The sequence below is a fragment of the Euleptes europaea genome, chromosome 2 (genome assembly GCF_029931775.1).
Source record: "Euleptes europaea isolate rEulEur1 chromosome 2, rEulEur1.hap1, whole genome shotgun sequence".
NCBI lineage: Eukaryota > Metazoa > Chordata > Lepidosauria > Squamata > Sphaerodactylidae > Euleptes > Euleptes europaea.
Window position 1 is genome coordinate 65,593,358 of NC_079313.1, and position 19,400 is coordinate 65,612,757.

Genomic DNA, 19,400 nt, shown 5'->3' on the forward strand with positions numbered 1-19,400 from the left:
TGAAATCCTGCTACCCACTAAAAGCAGCTCAGGGAAATGTGTGAATGGGCCATTTCAGAAACAAAGCAGAAGACAAGGTAACTGCATACTCTTATGTTTTCACAGCTTTAAAAATGAAAGCTCTGATTTGACCACTGGCAATCCCATTACCTTTATAGAACAGGCAAGCACTGAAATTTACACCAAGTAATATCCTTGATGAAAATGTTGAACAAATTCAGCATTTCATATTTATGCATTATCTTTAATAATGTGTTAATTTATGATTGACAATATCTCAATATTTAATTATTGTACTTTACAAGGAACAAAGAACACAAATGCATATACTCTAGCCATCCCAAACTGTAGTACTGAAATAGTAAAATCACTAGGGCTGTTGAAAAAAAAAACGGTATAGTTCGGAATCGGCTGAATTCGGCCCGTTTTAATTCGGACCGTGCCGAAGTCCGAACTCCCCCGCTTCAGATCCCCGGATATTCGGGGGGATCCGGAGTTCGGAGGGAAATTCAGCCCCCGCGTGCCTTCAGGGGGATTCCCTGAAGGCGCGCGGGGGCCCTTTAAACAGATCTGCGCCTCCCAGCTGGGAGGCGCAGATCTATTTAAAGCAAGACCAGACCCCCCACACACACACCCTTCCAGCCCTGCCGTGAGTCCCGGCAAGACTGGGGGGGAGCTTCAAACAGATTTGTGCCTCCCAGCCGGGAGGCACATATCTGTTTGAAGACCCACCGCGCGCCTCCAGGGAGCTTCCCTGGAGGCGCGCGGCGGGCCCTTTAAATAGATTTGTGCCTCCCAGCCGGCACAGATCTGTTTAAAGACCCCCCCCCAGCCCTGCCGGGACTCCCGGCAGGGCTGGCGGGGGGCTGGCAAGACCAGACCCCCCACACACACACCCTTCCAGCCCTGCCGGGATTCCCGGCAGGGCTAGGGGGGGGCTTCAAACCGATCTGCGCCTCCCGGCCGGAAGGTGCAGATCTGTTTAAAGACCCGCCGCGCACCTCCAGGGAGCTTCCCTGGAGGCGCGCGGCGGGCCCTTTAAATAGATTTGTGCCTCCCGGCCGGGAGGCACAAATCTATTTAAAGCCCCCCCCAGCCCTGCCGGGACTCCCAGCAGGGCTGGCGGGGGGCTGGCAAGACCAGACCCCCCCCCACACACACACCCTTCCAGCCCTGCCGGGACTCCCGGCAGGGCTGGGGGGGGGGCTTCAAACAGATCTGCGCCTCCCGGCCGGGAGGTACAGATCTGTTTGAAGACCCGCCGCACGCCTCCAGGGAGCTTCCCTGGAGGCGCGCGGCGGGCCCTTTAAACAGATCTGCTGGTCCCAGCCGGGAGCAGCAGATCTGTTTAAAGGGCACCCCGCGCCTCTCCAGGGAAGCTCCCTGAAGGCGCGTGGGGTGGGGGAAAGGGGCCGAATAGGCCGAATTTATTCGGGAACACCCCGAACTCGGCCAATTCGGCTCCCCGGTTCCCCCCACTTTTTGAGTTCGGTTCGTCCGAACTGAAAAACCGCCGAATTCAGAGAAATTCGGCTGTTTTTTGGTTCAGGCCAAACCGAATCAACAGCCCTAAAAATCACCAACTGGCAGGCATGCCAAAGTAATAACAGAATTCTGTCAGATTCACCATGTGAGAGTGAAGCTCCGGCAAAGAAACAAGAATCGTCTTAACTGGATACTGAAGCAACTTTTATCTTTGTTTTGGTAATTCTCTACCTATATAGCAATGGATTGTAATCTGAACTGTTTCTTTTCATATTTTGGGCATTTGTAAGGGATATGAACATTTGTGACACTTTAAGTTGAATTTTGGAATGGACAGTGTAATCCTAAGCAGAGTTACACTCTCCTACGTCAATCAAAGTCAATGGTCTTGGAAGGCTATAATTCTGCTTAGAATTGAAATGTAAATATTATAGGGAGTGATCCATATGTCTGTTTTCAATACTTCTAGTGTGGCTTCTGAAGTAATGCATGGATAAACTGCAGGTGTTTACACTTTCCAATGGACAAGTATGGTATCTTGCAGACAACCGTTACACTTCTACCCAGCCAGGTAAAATGACTAATAGTTGGTTGCCCAGTGTGACCATGTCTATAATTGCCCAAGAAGTTAGCTTTAGCTACAACTAGCTTTATACTAATAGCAGGTTGCATTACATTCCACCTGTTGTTCATGGTTACCCAGTCTGTGGAATGCAGTGAGGAAGGCTTATGCTCACAATAGCTAATTCTGAATTGTGTCTTGTCTATACATGCATCGGAGAAAGATAGGAATGAGGTAGAGTTCTGAAAGGGCATAATAGACCGTACTACTTCAGAGTACAGATGTGTAAAAAGCTCCCTACATTAGGGAGAAATGTTTAGCCTATCTTTCTTTCTATTTTTTTATTTCTGGGAGTGCTCTTTTACATGGGGGACATTAAAAATTGAACTGACCATCTTCAGTGTAAAGTAGAACAGCTGAGAATTTTGCTGCATGTGAAGACGCAGCACTATTTTATTCTCCATCGCACACAGTTTTAATAGCTCCTTTTCAAAGTGACGTAAACATTGATAGTACTGCACAATGGATGTGTACAGCAATTGAATTGAGAGTGAAGTTATTCTGTTCATAAATAATTTTGTTAGGATTTTTAATGCTACAAAAACATGTGGTTGGATTAGTAATTCAAGATGGTGGTTGTTTCACTGTTTTAAAATGGAAAACACATTTCCAACTGATAGTTTCAGAGAATAGCTGTGTTGGTCTGCAGTAGAACAACTAGATTCAGGTTCAGTAGCACCTCAGAGAACAACAAGATATTCAGAGTATAAGCTTTTGAGAGTCAAAGCTGCCTTCATCAGATACCAGGATGAAGAGAGCTTTGACCCTGGAAGGTTTATACCCCAACAATCTTGGTTGTTCCCTGAGGTCCTACCGGACCCAAATCTAACATTTTCACCAGCAACTCATTTCTCCCTAAACTGGATGAACTCAGAGGTTAGACCTCTTAACCAAGCCCTTTGGTGATGCAGAGTGGTGTTAGAGAATGGCTGCCACAGGGCTAGGGGATGGAGATGGGACCAGGAAAGATCTCGACTTCACCCTCCAAACAGCAGCCAGGGAAAAGCCAGAAGGTGCACAAAGGTGGAAGTGACCTTTTTTTAAAAAAGCATCCCAATAGGAACAAATCCATACTAAATACTCAATGAAGAAGTGACCAATCTCTGTTTTAATGTGGACTGTCTATTACCCAGGCAAGGGTGATTATATGAACTTACTATTATGGTGTAGGTAGAGCCACATAGTTCTCTGTCTCTGTTTCTGTGCAACAAACTATCTAACTGGACAAGCAAAGTGACAACTAGAGAAAGCAAGAGAACAAATCTGACATAATTACCTTGGGAGCCATAAAAGTGCTGCAAAAGTATTACTAACTAAGCATAGCTAGGCAGGGAGAAGGATCCCTTGATTTTAAAAACAATCAGTTTCACCACAACTTGAAACCAAATTTTTTTTTTTACTTGAGCTCTTCAGAGGTGAAACACAGAGAGACTGTTACTCATCACCAGCCACATATACATCCCTCCCCCATGAAACATTCAAGTGAAGCCTGAGAGGAAAGATAACCCTTCTGCTGAGCTCTGAAGGTCAATCGGCTCGGACTCTGGCAGAGTAATGTGGGGGAATTGCAGAGCCAAAGGCCCTCAGCTTCTTGAGCGATAGTGAGCAGAACAGACTGTTCTGAGGAAAAATGCCCTATTGAATTCACATTTGAAGACAGGGTCGGCAGATGTTACATCTATTGTCAGCTTTATGGAGTCTATTGCACATTTCTGTGCACAATGGAAACAGAAACTCCCAATGGTAAACTACCTGCCCAAAAGTCCTGTTGAGTGAGATCAGGGAAGACAATTCCCTAAATTAAAGAACTATTGTAAGGGAATTTAAAAACCTGTCATGATTTCTCCTGTGCTTAAGAATTTAAAAACAGATAATTCATACAGTCACTTCTTGAAAATCTGTTAAAGCAAATTGCTTCTTTGCTATTTAGGGTTTGCCAGCTCCGGGTTGGGAAATACCTGGATATTTTGGGGGTGGAGTCTGATGAGGGCGAGGTTTGGAGAGGGGAATGGCATAGATTCAAATTGCCAATGCGGCCATTTTCTCCAGGGGAACTGATTTCTATCTCCTGGAGATCAGTTGTAATAGAGGGAGATCTCTAGCTACCACCAGAGGTTGGCAACCCTATTGCTATTTGAAGTGAATTTTCTGTGGTATGAGCATCACAATACAAGCACTATCAGTGCATGGAACATGGGACAGATTTTGTCTACTCTAGTGTGCACAATTTCAGTTCTTGATTTTATCATACTCACATCAATGGAAGTTATTCAGTGTTACAGGAAAAGTAAATAACAAGGCATTCTGAGCCTTCTGATCTCACCGCCTTTTTCAAATTTTTATTTGCACACATGAGGGCTAGGTACTTTTCAAACAATTAAAACTGAGATCCTTGGCACTCTAACCATAGCCCAGGAACACTAAAAAGCGTCTCTCAGCCCCAAATTTGTTTTCAAAGCATGTTTAATGTCAACAAGAGACATTTTTATCTGCAGTACAATCACTGCCTTGATAATTCTGCTAAAGCTACAGTCCTTAGCAGTCCTAAGCTTGTGTATTTGGAAGGAAATGTCGGTGAAATCAATAGGGACATACTTCCAAGTAAATATGTTTAGGATTGTGCTGTAAGCCTGTAATTTAAGGACTTTTCTGTCTAATATGGAGAAACCTAATGTGAGGAAAAAACAAACATATTGCAGAGTTATTAACTACTGAAGCTGTTTATAATTAGCTTCTTATCTGTGTCAGGTATTTGCAGAAGCCTACGAGAGCGACAGCTGAGCTTTACTTTTAAGTATCGTTAATAATCTGTCTGTTCTTTCTCTCCTGAAATGGAAACAAACATACCCTGAGACTAACTCTTATGAATGAGAACTGTCCATACAGCATACTAAGTATGCTCAGAAAAATAAAGCTAAATTGTGTAAATGAGTATACTGATTACTGCCACAAGTAACGATTAGTTTATTTGCCAAATTTCAGAATGTTGACTGAGTATACGCACACAGGGCATTCTCTCAGTCATCACAGGCTATAAACCAGTGACACATTGTCCTGGAGCCTTTGTAGCAAAAAAAAAAAAGAAAAAAGAAAAAAAAGGGGGGGGGAGACACAGAGAGAAATATTTGTATGAACTACATTTTTCACATTACATTTTTCTTACATATCATTTCCAGAAGGGAGAAAAGAGTATGAAGAACTCACATGTGTTATTTTGCTGGTTATAGCCTGCAATGTGAAGCTGAAGTCAACTGTAATGTGAAGACTCACATTAATACAGCTAAACATGCATATGTAAGTCCTTCATAAATTATGGGGTGCACATGCTACACAGACAGGATAATTCTATATTACTCTAAGCCCAATGAAATCAATAAGTTGGATCTCAACATCCAGAGGCAAGGATCACTGATCTTTCCTTTATCCCCTTCCTACCAGTCCTTTCTGACCATGGCAAAGTTTACTCCTGGGAGCACAGAACCTGTGCAGCTTAATAGCCAAATGAGTTTGGAGGTTGTGGTGGGGAAAAGAGTTAAAACACTTTCTGTTTCCTCTTCTGTCAGTAGAGCTGCAGTAATGAAAAAGACAGAAAGGGTAATTTCCCCTCCTTTCCCCTCCTTGTTGCAGACTCCTAACCAGGAGGGTCATGTCTTTGAAACAACTGATCCACTTTGAGTGAGAGCAAAAAATTCAATTTAGGTCCTAAATAGCATACATGATAGCAACTGGCTTTGCCTTGCTTGCAAAAAAAAAAAAAAAAAGTTACAATTTTAAAAAGTTGTCTCCAAATTACTATCCAAGCCACAAACCCAAGACCTATAAGGAAAGCTAGAACATCATCTGAGGCAGGCCTGTGCATGCGCAATGTGGGACTGCACAAAAGACCGAAGATGAATAAAAGATTCAACTCCTTTCTAAAGCTGCATCATCAAGTAGAGTTCTAAAGGGCAGCACCTTAAACTACACTAGGTTGCTATGTACCAGTTTATCTGAAGCCATGTGTTACATTTCCATTGGGCAATATGATACAGGTTGTTGTACCAAAAGCCCAGAAAAGCCCAGTCAATATGGTTTATATATATTAGACACAGAGGTATCATCAGTGGCCTGCCCTGTAGGTTAGCTAATCTTCAACAGTATTACTTTAAAATGGCCTCCTTGCTGCAGAGTCATCATGGTCCCCTTGACCTTCCCAGAAGCCAAGCACTGAAGTCATACTATTCTGTGATGTTTCATGAAAGTCTCCTTCAATGGACAGAAAGCAGGAGGGACAAACTACATGAAGTGATTGCTTACTTTGCAAGCCTAGTTCCTCTCAAAACAACACCGTAATGGAAAACCACCTGTGTGCTTTAGAATAATGACCTTCCATTTGGCTATTTTGCTTGGCTCACCTTCAGTTAGCCTTGATTCAGCTCAGCAGATCCCTGCAATAGGTTTATTGTTTAAGAGCCATTACAGCTGAATGGCTGATTGCTGTGCATCTGTGTGGCCTGTTCAGCTCCCCAGACAAGCACGTACCTAACTGGCCACCTGAGCAGATGTTCACAAATTGAGTATTCCTGGATTAGTCCCAATTCAACTTCGATGTGCAAATAGCAGCATGATTGCTGCTTGAAACACACTAGCATGGAATCATATCCATGTGGTAAGCCATTTGTGTGCAGCAGCTCTCTGTACCACTCTAGCAATTTTAACCAGGACAATTCAAACTCTGCACTTTGAAGGAACTGGGTCTCAGTGTCTTAACTGCCAGTTCCCTAAACTTGGATAAGGCCACTTCTGTCATTAAGACCCTTCAAAAAAAGTTTAGAATTACAGGCCAACATCTCCATCCGTTATCACTTTTATTCCACCTTTAGAAAATGCCTTCCAATTTATATTCATTAGATCTTCAGTAACTTTCAAAATATAAGTGCAAATAAAGGGCTTTGAGACACATTAATGGACACTCCACTTTATTCTTAGAAAGTCTCAGGCCATGTATGCTTGGTAATTAGCAGCGTGTTCCAGGCTGAAGTGCCCCACATTTTTTTTTTTGAGTTTTTCATGCTGAACCATCATCCAGGAAGTGACTGCGAAGCCGGCACATACCTGCTTCGCCTTTCTTAAGAGCCCCTTTAATGTGACCTTTTGTATTTGCTCCGCCCCCGCACCAAAGCATTCACTGAAGAAACCATGAAAAATCACAAATACAGCTTAGCTATGCAAACGACCATTGCCAATCGCTATGCAAACGAAGGAGAGAATAGGCATTTTAAAGGTCACCTTTAGAAAAAGAGCTTTGAGTGAGCATCAAAATTGACCCTGCATAAATGGACTCAATGTCTTAACCAGAACCTGTCAGGTAACTTAAGTACTAAATGACAGCATTACTGATTTTGAAATGTGCGCATAGCCAAGGAGATTAGCCATAACCCCAATATCTTGCACAGACTGAATTACCTGGTAGAGGAAGTGCTTGGTAAAGATCTCCTCATTGCTCCTGGGCTCATGCTATAGTATGAGGAACTTTCCAAATCTGAGAGTGAGAAATTAGGGCCTGTTCCTGCGGCTATTGGTGCTGGGGAAATAAAGAAAAGGAAGTAAGTCATGTGAAAAACGAATAATTACATATCAAACATTCACTTTCACCTTAATGACTTTACCCATCTTGTGGGTAGAAAGGTATGAGTTAACTGACACTGTAATCAGAAAGATTAAAAGTTAATTATGCAACTTTATGATTAAGGTCTTCTTTTAAGGTTTTTTTCTAATGGCAAAGTCTGTTTGCACTGTGGCCTTTCTCAAAAACCTGAAGGAATATTGCTTCACAGATTTTTTCCATATGTTTAATATCACCGGATATAGTAGCAAGTTTTTCCTTTTGTTCCTGCCTTGGGTAAGTGATTTAGTTATTTAAAATATTTATATCCCATCTTTTTAGTTAGCCCAAGGCAGCTTATAAACACTGCCATACAACCACGATTAAGTCTTTTTTGTTGCACTGTCTCTTGACTGTTACAAATGGGTGGGATGAACTAATTTTTAGTAAAGATACTACTAATTACACAGAATTAATTGCGAAGAAGGGAAGTTTGTGAATTTCATGACATCAATAATATTGATCTGGTATCACAAACATAAGAAATGACTAAAGGCAGATGACCATTTTAATACAGAAGAAATGTACAGTTGTTCTAAGAGACCAAGGGGACCCTTTCTCACCTGCCATAGGGTGCTGCAAATAATATTTCCTCAGTGTTTTCACTGCAATGTTTTTGCTGGGAAAATATGAACATCTAATGTGATAGAAATCAGGGCTGCCGAGAGCCAACATGGGCCTCTGGACAAAGATTCTACCTGGGCGCCCATATGACCCTGATCCAAACCTTGTGTCTAATTTTGTGATATTTGTACGAACATACACATGTGAACCAATATAGAACACACTTCTTACATCTGAGGAAATGGACTGAAGTTCACAGAAACTTCATAACACAGTAACTCTTTAGTAAGTTAATCTGTAAGAAATCTAGTTGTTTACTCTTGTACCTTTACTTAGCACAAAAGCAGGGCAAATTGATTATGTGGTGGTGCTGGATGAGAAGTACTGGGATCTGATTTTCTAATAGTTGTCCAACCAATACAACAGCAACAATGCACTGCCTGATAAGTGTTTAAAATGTAATTGAATCTAATGGGAATTAGATGTATAACCACATGTATAACCACTAACATTCCATTACCATGCACATAAAGGGGGCATCCTTTTCCTATTTTGATAGCTCATGGAGAAATATTAACACCCCCTTCACTTCTGTTCATAACGTTAACTGTTTCTGCTGTACTACCGTTAAGTGCATTCTTGCCAACCAGGGATAAAAAGGAGTTGAGACCAAGTCTGACAACTAATGGGGGGATTAGAAGAGGGAGAGAGAAATTAAGAGATATCATGAAAGAAAGAGAGCAAAATGGAGAAAAATGTGGAAAAGAGGAAGAGAAATTAAGAAAATAGGGAAGGTTATTTTATTTTCTACAACACACTAACAGGGAAGATCTGGCTGAGCAGACAAAACTATGGAGACCGATGGAAGGAAATGGAGAAGGAAACAGGCTGCTGGAAAGAACAATCTTGTTAGGAAGCTGCAGCCTGGCAATGGGTGTATCAGCCATGAGCTGTGCTGGCTGTCTTGCCTTGCTCCAGTCCTGGCTTGGTAGATGGGTTTAGTAGGATATGCAAGTATTTGCCTCCTTGTAGTAAACTTTGTAAAAAGGCACTGGGAGCAGAAAGCTGAACTACTGCTGTGTACTGTGCCCTGTCTTCCTTGCGCCCCTAATGACTGCAGTGGATAACTGCATTTGAACCAAAATAAATCGGGATGCATACTGAATAGGGCATGGTCCATAGGAATTTTGTCTCCCCAGTTCCCCCTCTCAGTGGCCCTGACAGAAATGTGGTTGGTCAAATTTCACAGGTACCTATTAGGACTGGTTCATAAATGCAAGGTAATCACTTGCTGACTTAGTGAATCACAAATTACACTACTAAATTGCACTAAACTTCAGTGACAGCAAGTTACACCACAAGTGTGTTCATTCATTTACTGAAAAATATGTACTTGTGTATGTCCTATCTCTACTTCATCTGAGGTGGCTAATAATCAGAACGTCTAAAATACAATCTTTAAAATTGCAACATGGCGATGATAATCAAACCATAGTCCAAAAGGTACAACTATGACCTATAATTAAAAATCAGCTTGACAGGAATCAGCACACACAATCCAAAAGAAGAAATTGCTACCTGCATCAAAAAGAACAAGCTAAGTTAGGAACTCAACCCGAAGTATGCTGAAAAAAAGTGACCATAAGCTTCGAAACTTCACTAGCAAAAGTTCTCTTTGCACTTTCACCTGCTACATAAGGTGGAAGCCACTATTGAAAAGACTAATGAATGTACGGAGGACCAAATGTACTTCTTGAAGGACAAGGGTCTTGAGCTAACTACAGGGTTCACATAGGGAGAGGCAGCACTTCAAGCATGTCTTCAAAGCACCTTGAGTTGAGCCTAGAAATAAATTGTTAAACAGTGCAATCATAAAATTGGTGTTATGTGCAAGTGATTTCCAGTGCCAGTTTGCTGTATTTTGCACAAGCTGAAGCTTAGGGCTGCCCCACAGAGAGTAGTATAGTCTTAAGGTTACAAAAGCATGGGTCAGTGCAGCTAGTTTGGCAGAGTCTACAACTGTGGGAAGTGCCCAGATTAAACACATATACAGGTAAAATATCCCTCATCCAGGAATCCCACATGCAGACTGATCCAAAAACTGGACCCTTTAAGCCGGCATGCAGGCAGATCCATGCTGCCTGCTTTTAAAATAGTATTTAAAATTACATTCAGGCTATGTGTATAAATTGTATATAAAACATAAATGAATTTGGGTCCCATCCCCAAGATAGCTCATTATGTATATGCAAAAATTCCAAAATATTCCAATATGCGGAAAGATCCGAAATACAGACCACTTTTGGTCCCAAGAAGTCTAGATAAATGATACTCACCCTGTAGTAAAATATACTCCTATCAACTATTGCATCCTTTTCTCAAATACCAACATTTGACTGGGCAAGGTAATCGTTTCCATCTAAATTTAACCGATCTCTCTCTCAAGAGTATCTCTCTTCTCAACAGCATCTGCCTTAGCTTGCTTTCTCTCATTCACATGGCCACCTCTTCCAAACACTGGTTCAGGATTAGCTGCATTCACTGAATCAGCCACCACTTCACACAAAGAACTTCCCTGTCTCCAAATACTGACTCAAACACATTGTTATTTGGTGGACATGTTTAACTTGTCATAAATCATCAGTTTGGTAATCAATGAATGACAAAGAAAATTATCTACTTGCCATTAGAGAGTGCCTATGGCATCCCTGGCGACAAACGATGTAACTGTCTGCCTCCTACGCCCATGCATTTTTGTGATTTTAAATTCTTAAAACTCTTGCTTTTCCATTTTCATATATCCATTTGCACCATACTCTATCTCAGCATGTGAATAGCTATGAATGCTGGGCCACCATTCACTGAAATAGGTTGAGAATTTCTACTATGCAGCTTCATCCCAGAGTGTAGAGGGTTAAGAAAGTAGGTTCCCAGCATCAGTTCAAGTGTACCCATATGCAAGTGTGGAATCTGATCATCTGCTGAAGCTGGAGGGTGAGAGATTCAAAACAGATAAAAGGAAGTATTTTTTCACACAACGCATAGTTAAATTGTGGAACTCCCTGCCCCAGGATGTGGTGATGGCTGCCAGCTTGGAGGGCTTTAAGAGGGGAGTGGACATATTCATGGAGGAGAGGGGTATTCATGGCTATTAGTTAGAATGGATACTAGTCATGCTGCATACCTATTATCTCTAGTATCAGAGGAACATGTCTATTATTTTGGGTGCGGTGGAACACAGGCAGGACAATGCTGCTGCACTCGTCTTGTTTGTGGCTTCCTAGAGGTACCTGGTTGGCCACTGTGTGAACAGACTGCTGGACTTGATGGGCCTTGGTCTGATCCAGCAGGGCCTTTCTTATGTTCTTATCATAATCTGAATCCTGGTAATTCAGCCACTGAGACCTAGCGTAATGTAGAGGATAAAGTGTTAGACCTAAGTTGGGAAGACCTGAGTACGTAATTTAGATTAGCTATGAAACTTACTGAGTAACACTGAGCCAATCACTCTCTCTCTCTCAGCCTACCCTATATTATAGGATTATTCTTCAGCAAAAATAGGATGACCCTCAATTGAAACGCCCAAAACTCCATGGATACAAACGTGAAAAATAACTGACATATGATCTGCAGAAAGTTTAACAGGGGAATGGGCCACAGACAACCTCTTCTGAGGTTGTAAAAACATCATGGGGTTTATGGGTTCCCAGTGTAATTATTCCCAGGATAATCCTGCACCAAGTCTTTCTGCATACCTCCTATCCAATTTGCCTTTGGTGGGTCTTTTACATGGGCACAAGCTTCTTTTCATATTACAATTAAATTGGATGCCTAAGTCCTCAACAGAGGGAATATTATTTGGAGTAAATTGTTAACAGACTACAGGTGAAACATGGGAATCATAGATAACACGGAGAAAAAAACCTCCTCATACAACTTGCATATAATACGCTAGAAACAATCGACTACTCCAAGCAGTGGTTTAATGACAACAGGTGGAATGATATGCATTGAAAAAAAGAAAAAAGAACAGGATGGAAAGAACACAATGATATTAAAATGGGTGCCAGTCGGTAATGATCTTTAAATGGAATTAACTTGGGACATAATTTATAAAAAGACTCAACACCCATTTGCTGTCTTCTTTTAACTACAATATGCTTCCTGTGCAATGGGTAAATGAAAATTTGCAACAACAAAAAAGGATTGTAAAATTAACTCGTTTTATCAATTGTGCTGTCTGCTAGAATTTCCTGACATCAGAGACAAGATGCTGTAAAACTGATGAATTTGCATGGAAAAAGAAACCAGTGTAAGTAATTTGTGTAAAAGGTAACATGGGCTTGGGCTGCTATAATTCAGACACCCTGCAGATAGCAAACTACTGCAGTGCGAGCAGTTATGGGTTAGAAAAATGACCACACTGCAGTCAGTCTGACTTGAATGGAAATCAATCATAAAGGTATACTCTGCAGCATCCGCTTCACAGTTTTTAGCAAGTTCTTGGCCAAATGTATTTGTGCTTTAAAAGCCTTCACTTGATAAATTCTCTTTCACACAAGACCTATGGAAGGCATAGCTGAAAGGTTAATAATGTTTTTTTTTAAGCAGGTACATAACAATGTCATTTCCCAGCTACTATAATATTTATTAAGCAAGTTCATTTAAGAGAGTGGAAATGAGGAAAAATACCTTAGTTAATTACCCAGTTTCTACTTCTCTGTCCTTATTTCAGGAGGACTAAATTCCATGAAGTGTAATTCTACCTTGCTAAATTTGGATATGTCTACAGACAGCAGGAGGGTGGGATACCATTAGACAATGCAGACCAAATATAATACATAACAAGAAATATCAAGCTATCTCCTTAAATGACAGGGAATAGATAACATTATTTGCTTATCCAAAAACTTTGATAATATGTGACACACAACCTTTGTTGTATCAGATTGTAGTATCCGTTCCTTGACATCAATTCACAATGTAAGCAATAGGCTATAAAATTGAGCTAAGAATTCTACTGTTATTATCCTAACATCTTCACAGAATTGGGAGGAGCAGTGAACACATCAGAAGATATAGAATTCAGCGAGATCTGAATACACTGGAAAAGTGGCCGAATATGAACAAGGTGCAATTCAAAAAGTGCTGAGTTCTACATCTGGGTAACAAAAATAAGGAAGACACATTCTGGATGGGGGATGCACTTCTGGGTAGCAGTGTGTGTGAACAAGATCTTGGGGTACGAGTGAACTGTAAGTTAAATATGAGCAGCCAGTATGATCAAGCAACATAAAAGGCTAATGCAATCTTGGGGTTCATCAACAGAGGCGTAACATCCAAAATGCAAGATGTCATAGTTCCACAGTACACTGCATTGGTCAGGCCACACCTGGAGTATTGTGTGCAGTTCTGGAGGCCTCACTTCAAAAAGGGTGTGGACAGAATGGAGTGGGTGCAGAGGAGAGTGATGAGGATGATCAAGCCCTATGAGGAAAGGCTGAGGGACTTGTGAACGTTTAGACCAGAGAAGAGGAGGTTGAAGAGGATCATGATAGCTCTCTTTAAGTATCTGAAGGGCTGTCACCTAGAGGAGGGCAGGGAACTGTTCCTGTTGGCAGCAGAGATTGGGACTCACAATAATGGGTTTAAATTATGGGTAGAAAGGTACTGGCTGGATATTAGAGAAAAAAATTTTATAGTAAGAGTTGTTCAACAGTGGAATTGGCTACCTAGGAAGGTAGTGAGCTCCCCCTCACTGGCAATCTTTAAGCAGCAGCTGGACAAACACTTGTCAGGGATGCGTTAGGCTGATTCTGCACTGAGCAGGGGGTTGGACTAGATGGCCTGTATGGCCCCTTCCAATGCTATGATTTATTTGTGTGAAACAGGACAAAGTGGACTAACACTACAGCTAGCTACATTATTAAAATGTATTTCTTTATTTTAAAAATTAATGTGCTTTCCTTGCAATGAACTAAGAATGAAAGTCATCTGTAATATACAGTGAAATGGCCCAGTATGTAAATTTAAAATGTCCTTTAGTAGTTATAATAAGCAAACCCATCTCATGTCAGAGGTTAGCCAAGGTCATCAGTGTGTGTGTGTGTGTGTGTGTGTGGGGAGAGAGAGAAAGAGAGAGAGAGAGAGAGAGAGAGAGAGAGAGAGAGAGAGAGAGAGAGAGAGAGAGAGAGAGAGAGAGAGAGAATGAAACGGCTTCTCCGTAGTGGTCAATAAAAAGATAAAAAGTATCTGCATCTTCATTTTAATGGTACTCATCTGTCCAGTCACCATTTTATTAACAACATAATGCAGTATTTCTCAAATTGGGGCCCAGGGACCCCTGAAAGTCTGTGAGGGTATAAGGACAGAGGATGAGCCCTTCTCATTCCCATCTAGATATCATGAAAAGGAGGCTTCTCATTTTTGTAAGAATAAGTGCAGGGACTTTCCACCTCAGGGAAAAGGGATAGAATCAGCTGACCACTCTTCAATGGTGAGAGCTCATAGAGGTCATAAAATCTTAGAAGTGCTGGTATATAAACTGCTGGTATTCAGACCACATTTAGAACTTTGTTAACATTTTCTCCTTGGACTTGGAGCAAATCTTTTTCTCATTTGCTGTTAAGCCGTAGTTATGCACATTTTACTTTTCTGTATTAAAATCACACACTGTGATAAATTAAGTCATTATAGTGAGAAAGAAGGGAAGAATATCCATCTATCCAGTATGTTCATCTCCCTACTAAGTTTATGGATCCAAATGCCAGAAGGACACATCAGTTGTTGCTGGAGAACCACTTAGCCCTGGCTGCAGTAGAGCAGAACAAATCCTCAGCTTACCTGAGAAAATTCCCTGTGCATAGATATCCAGTGCTGAATATGGGGTTAGGGTGAGGGTATATACAGGTGTATGATTTTACATCTTAGGTCCAACTCATGAATGGATCTTCTGAGCAGTTTCTACTGATAAACAACAGCTTCCAGAGGTCTATTGTTTGGATCGGAGCCACAATGCAAAACAGAAAGAAATTTAATCCTTTCAATCCTGCACAATTTTACCAGTTGCAAATGACTCCCAGATCTGTCCCTTTCAGGGAAACATACAGATGGCTTATTCTGCTCCCTGTATACATTCCCCATTAGGCAAATACCAGCTCTGCAAGGCCATCAGAGGTTGAAACATAGTGCAAATGAAAGGATTAAATCCCCTTATCCCCAAGGCCCAAAGTTGAACCCCCTGCCACTGCTGCTATCACCCAGCCTACGATCTAGTTTGATCCTCAGACACCTATTACTGCCCAACCCTAAGGAAACCCGATTGGAAACTGGTATGATAAGGGTAGAGAGAAAGGTCTACTTATCCTCTCTCTACATATAGTTTAGGATGAATCTTAATCCTAGGGGTCTTTTGCCACTGGTACTGAGTGACTGCTCTGACCTGGATGGCCCAGGCTAGCCTGATCTCGTCAGGCTACTCCTGCCCTTTAGCAAGTGTAACTCTGTGCCAGCTAAAAGGGGTGTTCCTGGCCTGAAAGGGCTTTGGAAGCTGCCTACAGGCAGAGCCGCCCCTGGGAACGCCCCCATACGACAGTGTAAGTGCCCTTGTTCTGGCATCCATGCCAGTTTGGATGGTGCAAGTGGCACATATGCCCGTGTAGGGGTCACGCTGTCTCTGTGGCAGCTCTGCCCCCCTTCAGAACTGAATGGTTAAGGTGGCAGAGCTATTAACTGATGAATCCAGCTACACAATTTGTTACCTAGCATAGCATCATGCACATCTGAGAATATATCCCATTTCAAAGCTGGAGATTCTAGAACTTTTTGCCAAGTTCTAGAGTTTAGGGGGCATGATAAAATGTACCTATTTTGTGAATGTCAAGGCCACACAGAGGTGAGGGGGAAAAGGCCTGAGGAAGGAGGATGGGAGGATGAGGACTTGTCTCATGTTTGATAATGTGAAGAGAATCCTTTAGTATTGTTCCCATTATAAGGAAAAGGAATCCTGCAAATTATGGTTAACAAATCAAGCACGTTACTAAGCAGAAGCACACCCAAATTACATACAAAACGTTCCATGCAACAAAGCCCATAAAAAATCCATGTACTCTACAATGGAAAGGACCTGAAAGAAAAAGTTACTGCTAATCAAAATTATATTGAAGCCTAAGCATTCTAACAGCTCATTCCTCAGTCGTGCAGATGCCGGGGACAACGAAGCTGTGACGCTGCTGTGGCACCTCCAAGAAGGTTTCGTGGCCACTGCAAGGGGAAAAAGGGGCATTTTTAACTAATTTTTTTTTTAAGCGGGGGAAGCCCCATAGAGAAAAGTGATGCTGCGCCAGCAGAAACCTGGCACAGAACTGCTGAAGCATAAGGGGGTGTTCCTGACTTGAAAAGGCAGCTCCACCCCCCAGAACACCCCAGGAATGCCTCCCGGGACATCAATGCAAGGACTTATGCTGACAGGATACTGGCGGGAGGCCCAGCTGGCATCTGAGGGCCGCGCTGCCACAGCAGTCCTAGAGGGGCAGTGAAAGTGGCACAATACCAGCATCCATGCCAGTTTGCACAGCACAAGTGGCACGGACACTGGCGTTGGGGTCTGGGCATCTCCTAGGCCCATTCGGCATCCAGGCTCAGGAATGCACTGTAAGAAGCCTAAGAATACTGAAGCCCAAGAATCATAGCTCACCTAAGTACATATTCCATATGAGAAAGAACTCTAGGCACATGAATGTGAAGGAAGGTGGCTTTGCTGGATGAAGAACGGGCTTCCCGTTCAACTTCTTCTCTGATTGATCTACTTGAAGCTTGTCTAACTGAGCTAATGCTGATTTGGGATCCAGTTTCAACTGACTGGGTGGTCTCGCCGCAAACCTCTACATATACATGGGATAGTTTTCAGTCACTAGGAGCAGCGAATGAATGTCCCTGAAACAGTCACTCTAGCCCAAAGGCTCCTCGCTCAAATGAATTAAAAATGTCCACTAGTACTAGCTCACTTACACTTGTCAGTCATAATCACTCAAATGTCTAAAGGGGGGAAAAACCAGCTTAACAAAACTTGAGCTCTTGTCTTGTAAATGTACAGAAATGTTTATTCTGATTGGCACTCATCTTATAAAGGATGTGGCTCTTGCTCTGGAATGCTAATATGTGTTTTTACTTCTTTTCACTCCCCACCCCCATTTCCTATTTAGAACCCATTTCTCTACTATTAGGAGCATTACAAATGGAGACTCGTGGATGTAAATCCATGGATGTGTTTTGGTGCATGTAATAATCTCCTCTATGTTTATACTCGATCTACTGTCACACATGCTGCTTCATTAACAGGACTAGGCATGGCTCGTTCAAATCAAACAAAGCCAGAGCTCTTTCAGCCAAGCACTATGGAGGTTTCGAAGACTGCAGCCAATGTTTAACTTAAGGTTTTTTGTTTTTGTTTTTAAAAAATCTTGTTGTACTTATATGGTTTTTGTTACAAACTGGCAAACCCATTATTTTTCTGCAACTCCATGCGTTCTGAGTTCAAATTAGATACTCAGTTGAAGTCTTTATGACCACAGAAAACCCTTAAAAAATCTGAAAGCTGGCTTTGACTTAACAAACAGACATATAGGTATTTTGAACACTAAAGCAGAAAAGTGACAGTGTGAGAATGAGATGGGGGTAAAACCAAGGAGCAAACACGCCTTTGAACCGGTAACCCTTTCTCTCAACTGACTGAATAAGCAGCATTTATTTATTTATTCATTTACTTTATTTGCCTTTCACCCCAATGGGGACCCAAAGCGGCTCACGTCATTCTCCTCTCCTCTGTTTCATCCTCACAGCAACCCTCTAAGGTAGGTTAGGCTGAGAGTGCGTGATGACTGGCCCGAGGTCACCCACAAAGCTTCCATGGCATGAGTGGGGATTCATCCTGGCTTTCACAGATCTAGTCTGACACTTTCACCACTAAACCACGCTGAAATCTGTGGTTAGATCTTTTTCTCTCCTGTAGATGGTTTTGCTAGCTTGTGTAAGAAAGCTTTGCAGAATACCACAGATATTAAATGTGTGATGTTCATTTCAACATTACTAGTACAGCATGCTATTGACCATCTAATTATGCTGAATTCCATTTATAAACATAGCTAACCACTAAGTTTATGGTGACTTTTTTGTGTTGCCTTAATAGGATATTGATTGAGAACAAGGTTTGAGTGGGCTGCCATTGAATTGTGTAATGGCATAAAAAGGCAAGGTCACCCCAACGCTTCATTCTGAGCCCACAGTCCATTCTGTATTGTAATTTTTTTTTTAAAAAAAAAATTGCTTTGGTCTTTTCATACCCAAAATTGAATTGTATACTTTCAACAGCAGTGCTTTACTACTGAATATGAAGTTAGCCTCTTCAGTGTTTATTTTTATGCTGCTGATTTTAAATGACCTCTCCTACAAAACTGATTAGTACAGCAGAAACCCCACATTCTTATATATGGAGAAATAGCACAGCTGTGTTACCGTGGAACATAAGAGAAAACAGATCCACCTAGATTTCTCTAGGCTCAATGGGGGAGGGGATTTTTTTGTTTTTGTTTTACCAGGGACAGTATTTGACTGGGGGAAGGGCTGCTGTGAGAGGGAAGAATCGACAAAATTAGTCCATCAGTGTCTTTTATTCAGCCTACTTCTGTGTGGAATCCACACAAATGACCACAGTCAGGATGTTAAAATCCAGGTGAGGTCAATGGGTGTGAAACTGCTTTGCATGCATAACTGCAACTGAAAACTTGAATATAGTGCTATGAATGTTTCTCATAAATGGTAAATTTATTCTAAAAAGTGAAAGTGTGGGGCATGCAGGTTTCATGCATTCTCAGAAATGACAACCTTTACTCTGAAAACCTGCTGCTTAATTCCAGAATTTTGAAGGTTAGTTGCAATTACATTAGTTGTTCAATCCATAGATATTGCCATTAGTATTTCATATATTCCAGGCACTTGAGCATATTCCAGACCTAAGCTGTGGCTAAAAAAAAAAAAGGGGGGGGGGGAGAAATCCTGCTTGCCACTTTCACCCAGCATACATAGAAA

At 41.8% G+C, this 19,400-nt stretch overlaps 1 protein-coding gene across 5 annotated transcripts in view; it reads right to left on the reverse strand.

Annotated features, from left to right (window-relative positions):
- Positions 1-19,400, reverse strand: part of NFIA (nuclear factor I A) — a 556,273-nt gene that overhangs the window by 96,408 nt on the left and 440,465 nt on the right. For all 5 annotated transcript variants that reach the window (XM_056845664.1, XM_056845662.1, XM_056845665.1 and 2 more), the window contains exon 5: positions 7,553-7,670. In XM_056845664.1, coding sequence (XP_056701642.1) covers positions 7,553-7,670 — 118 coding nt within the window. The remainder of the gene's footprint in view (positions 1-7,552; positions 7,671-19,400) is intronic.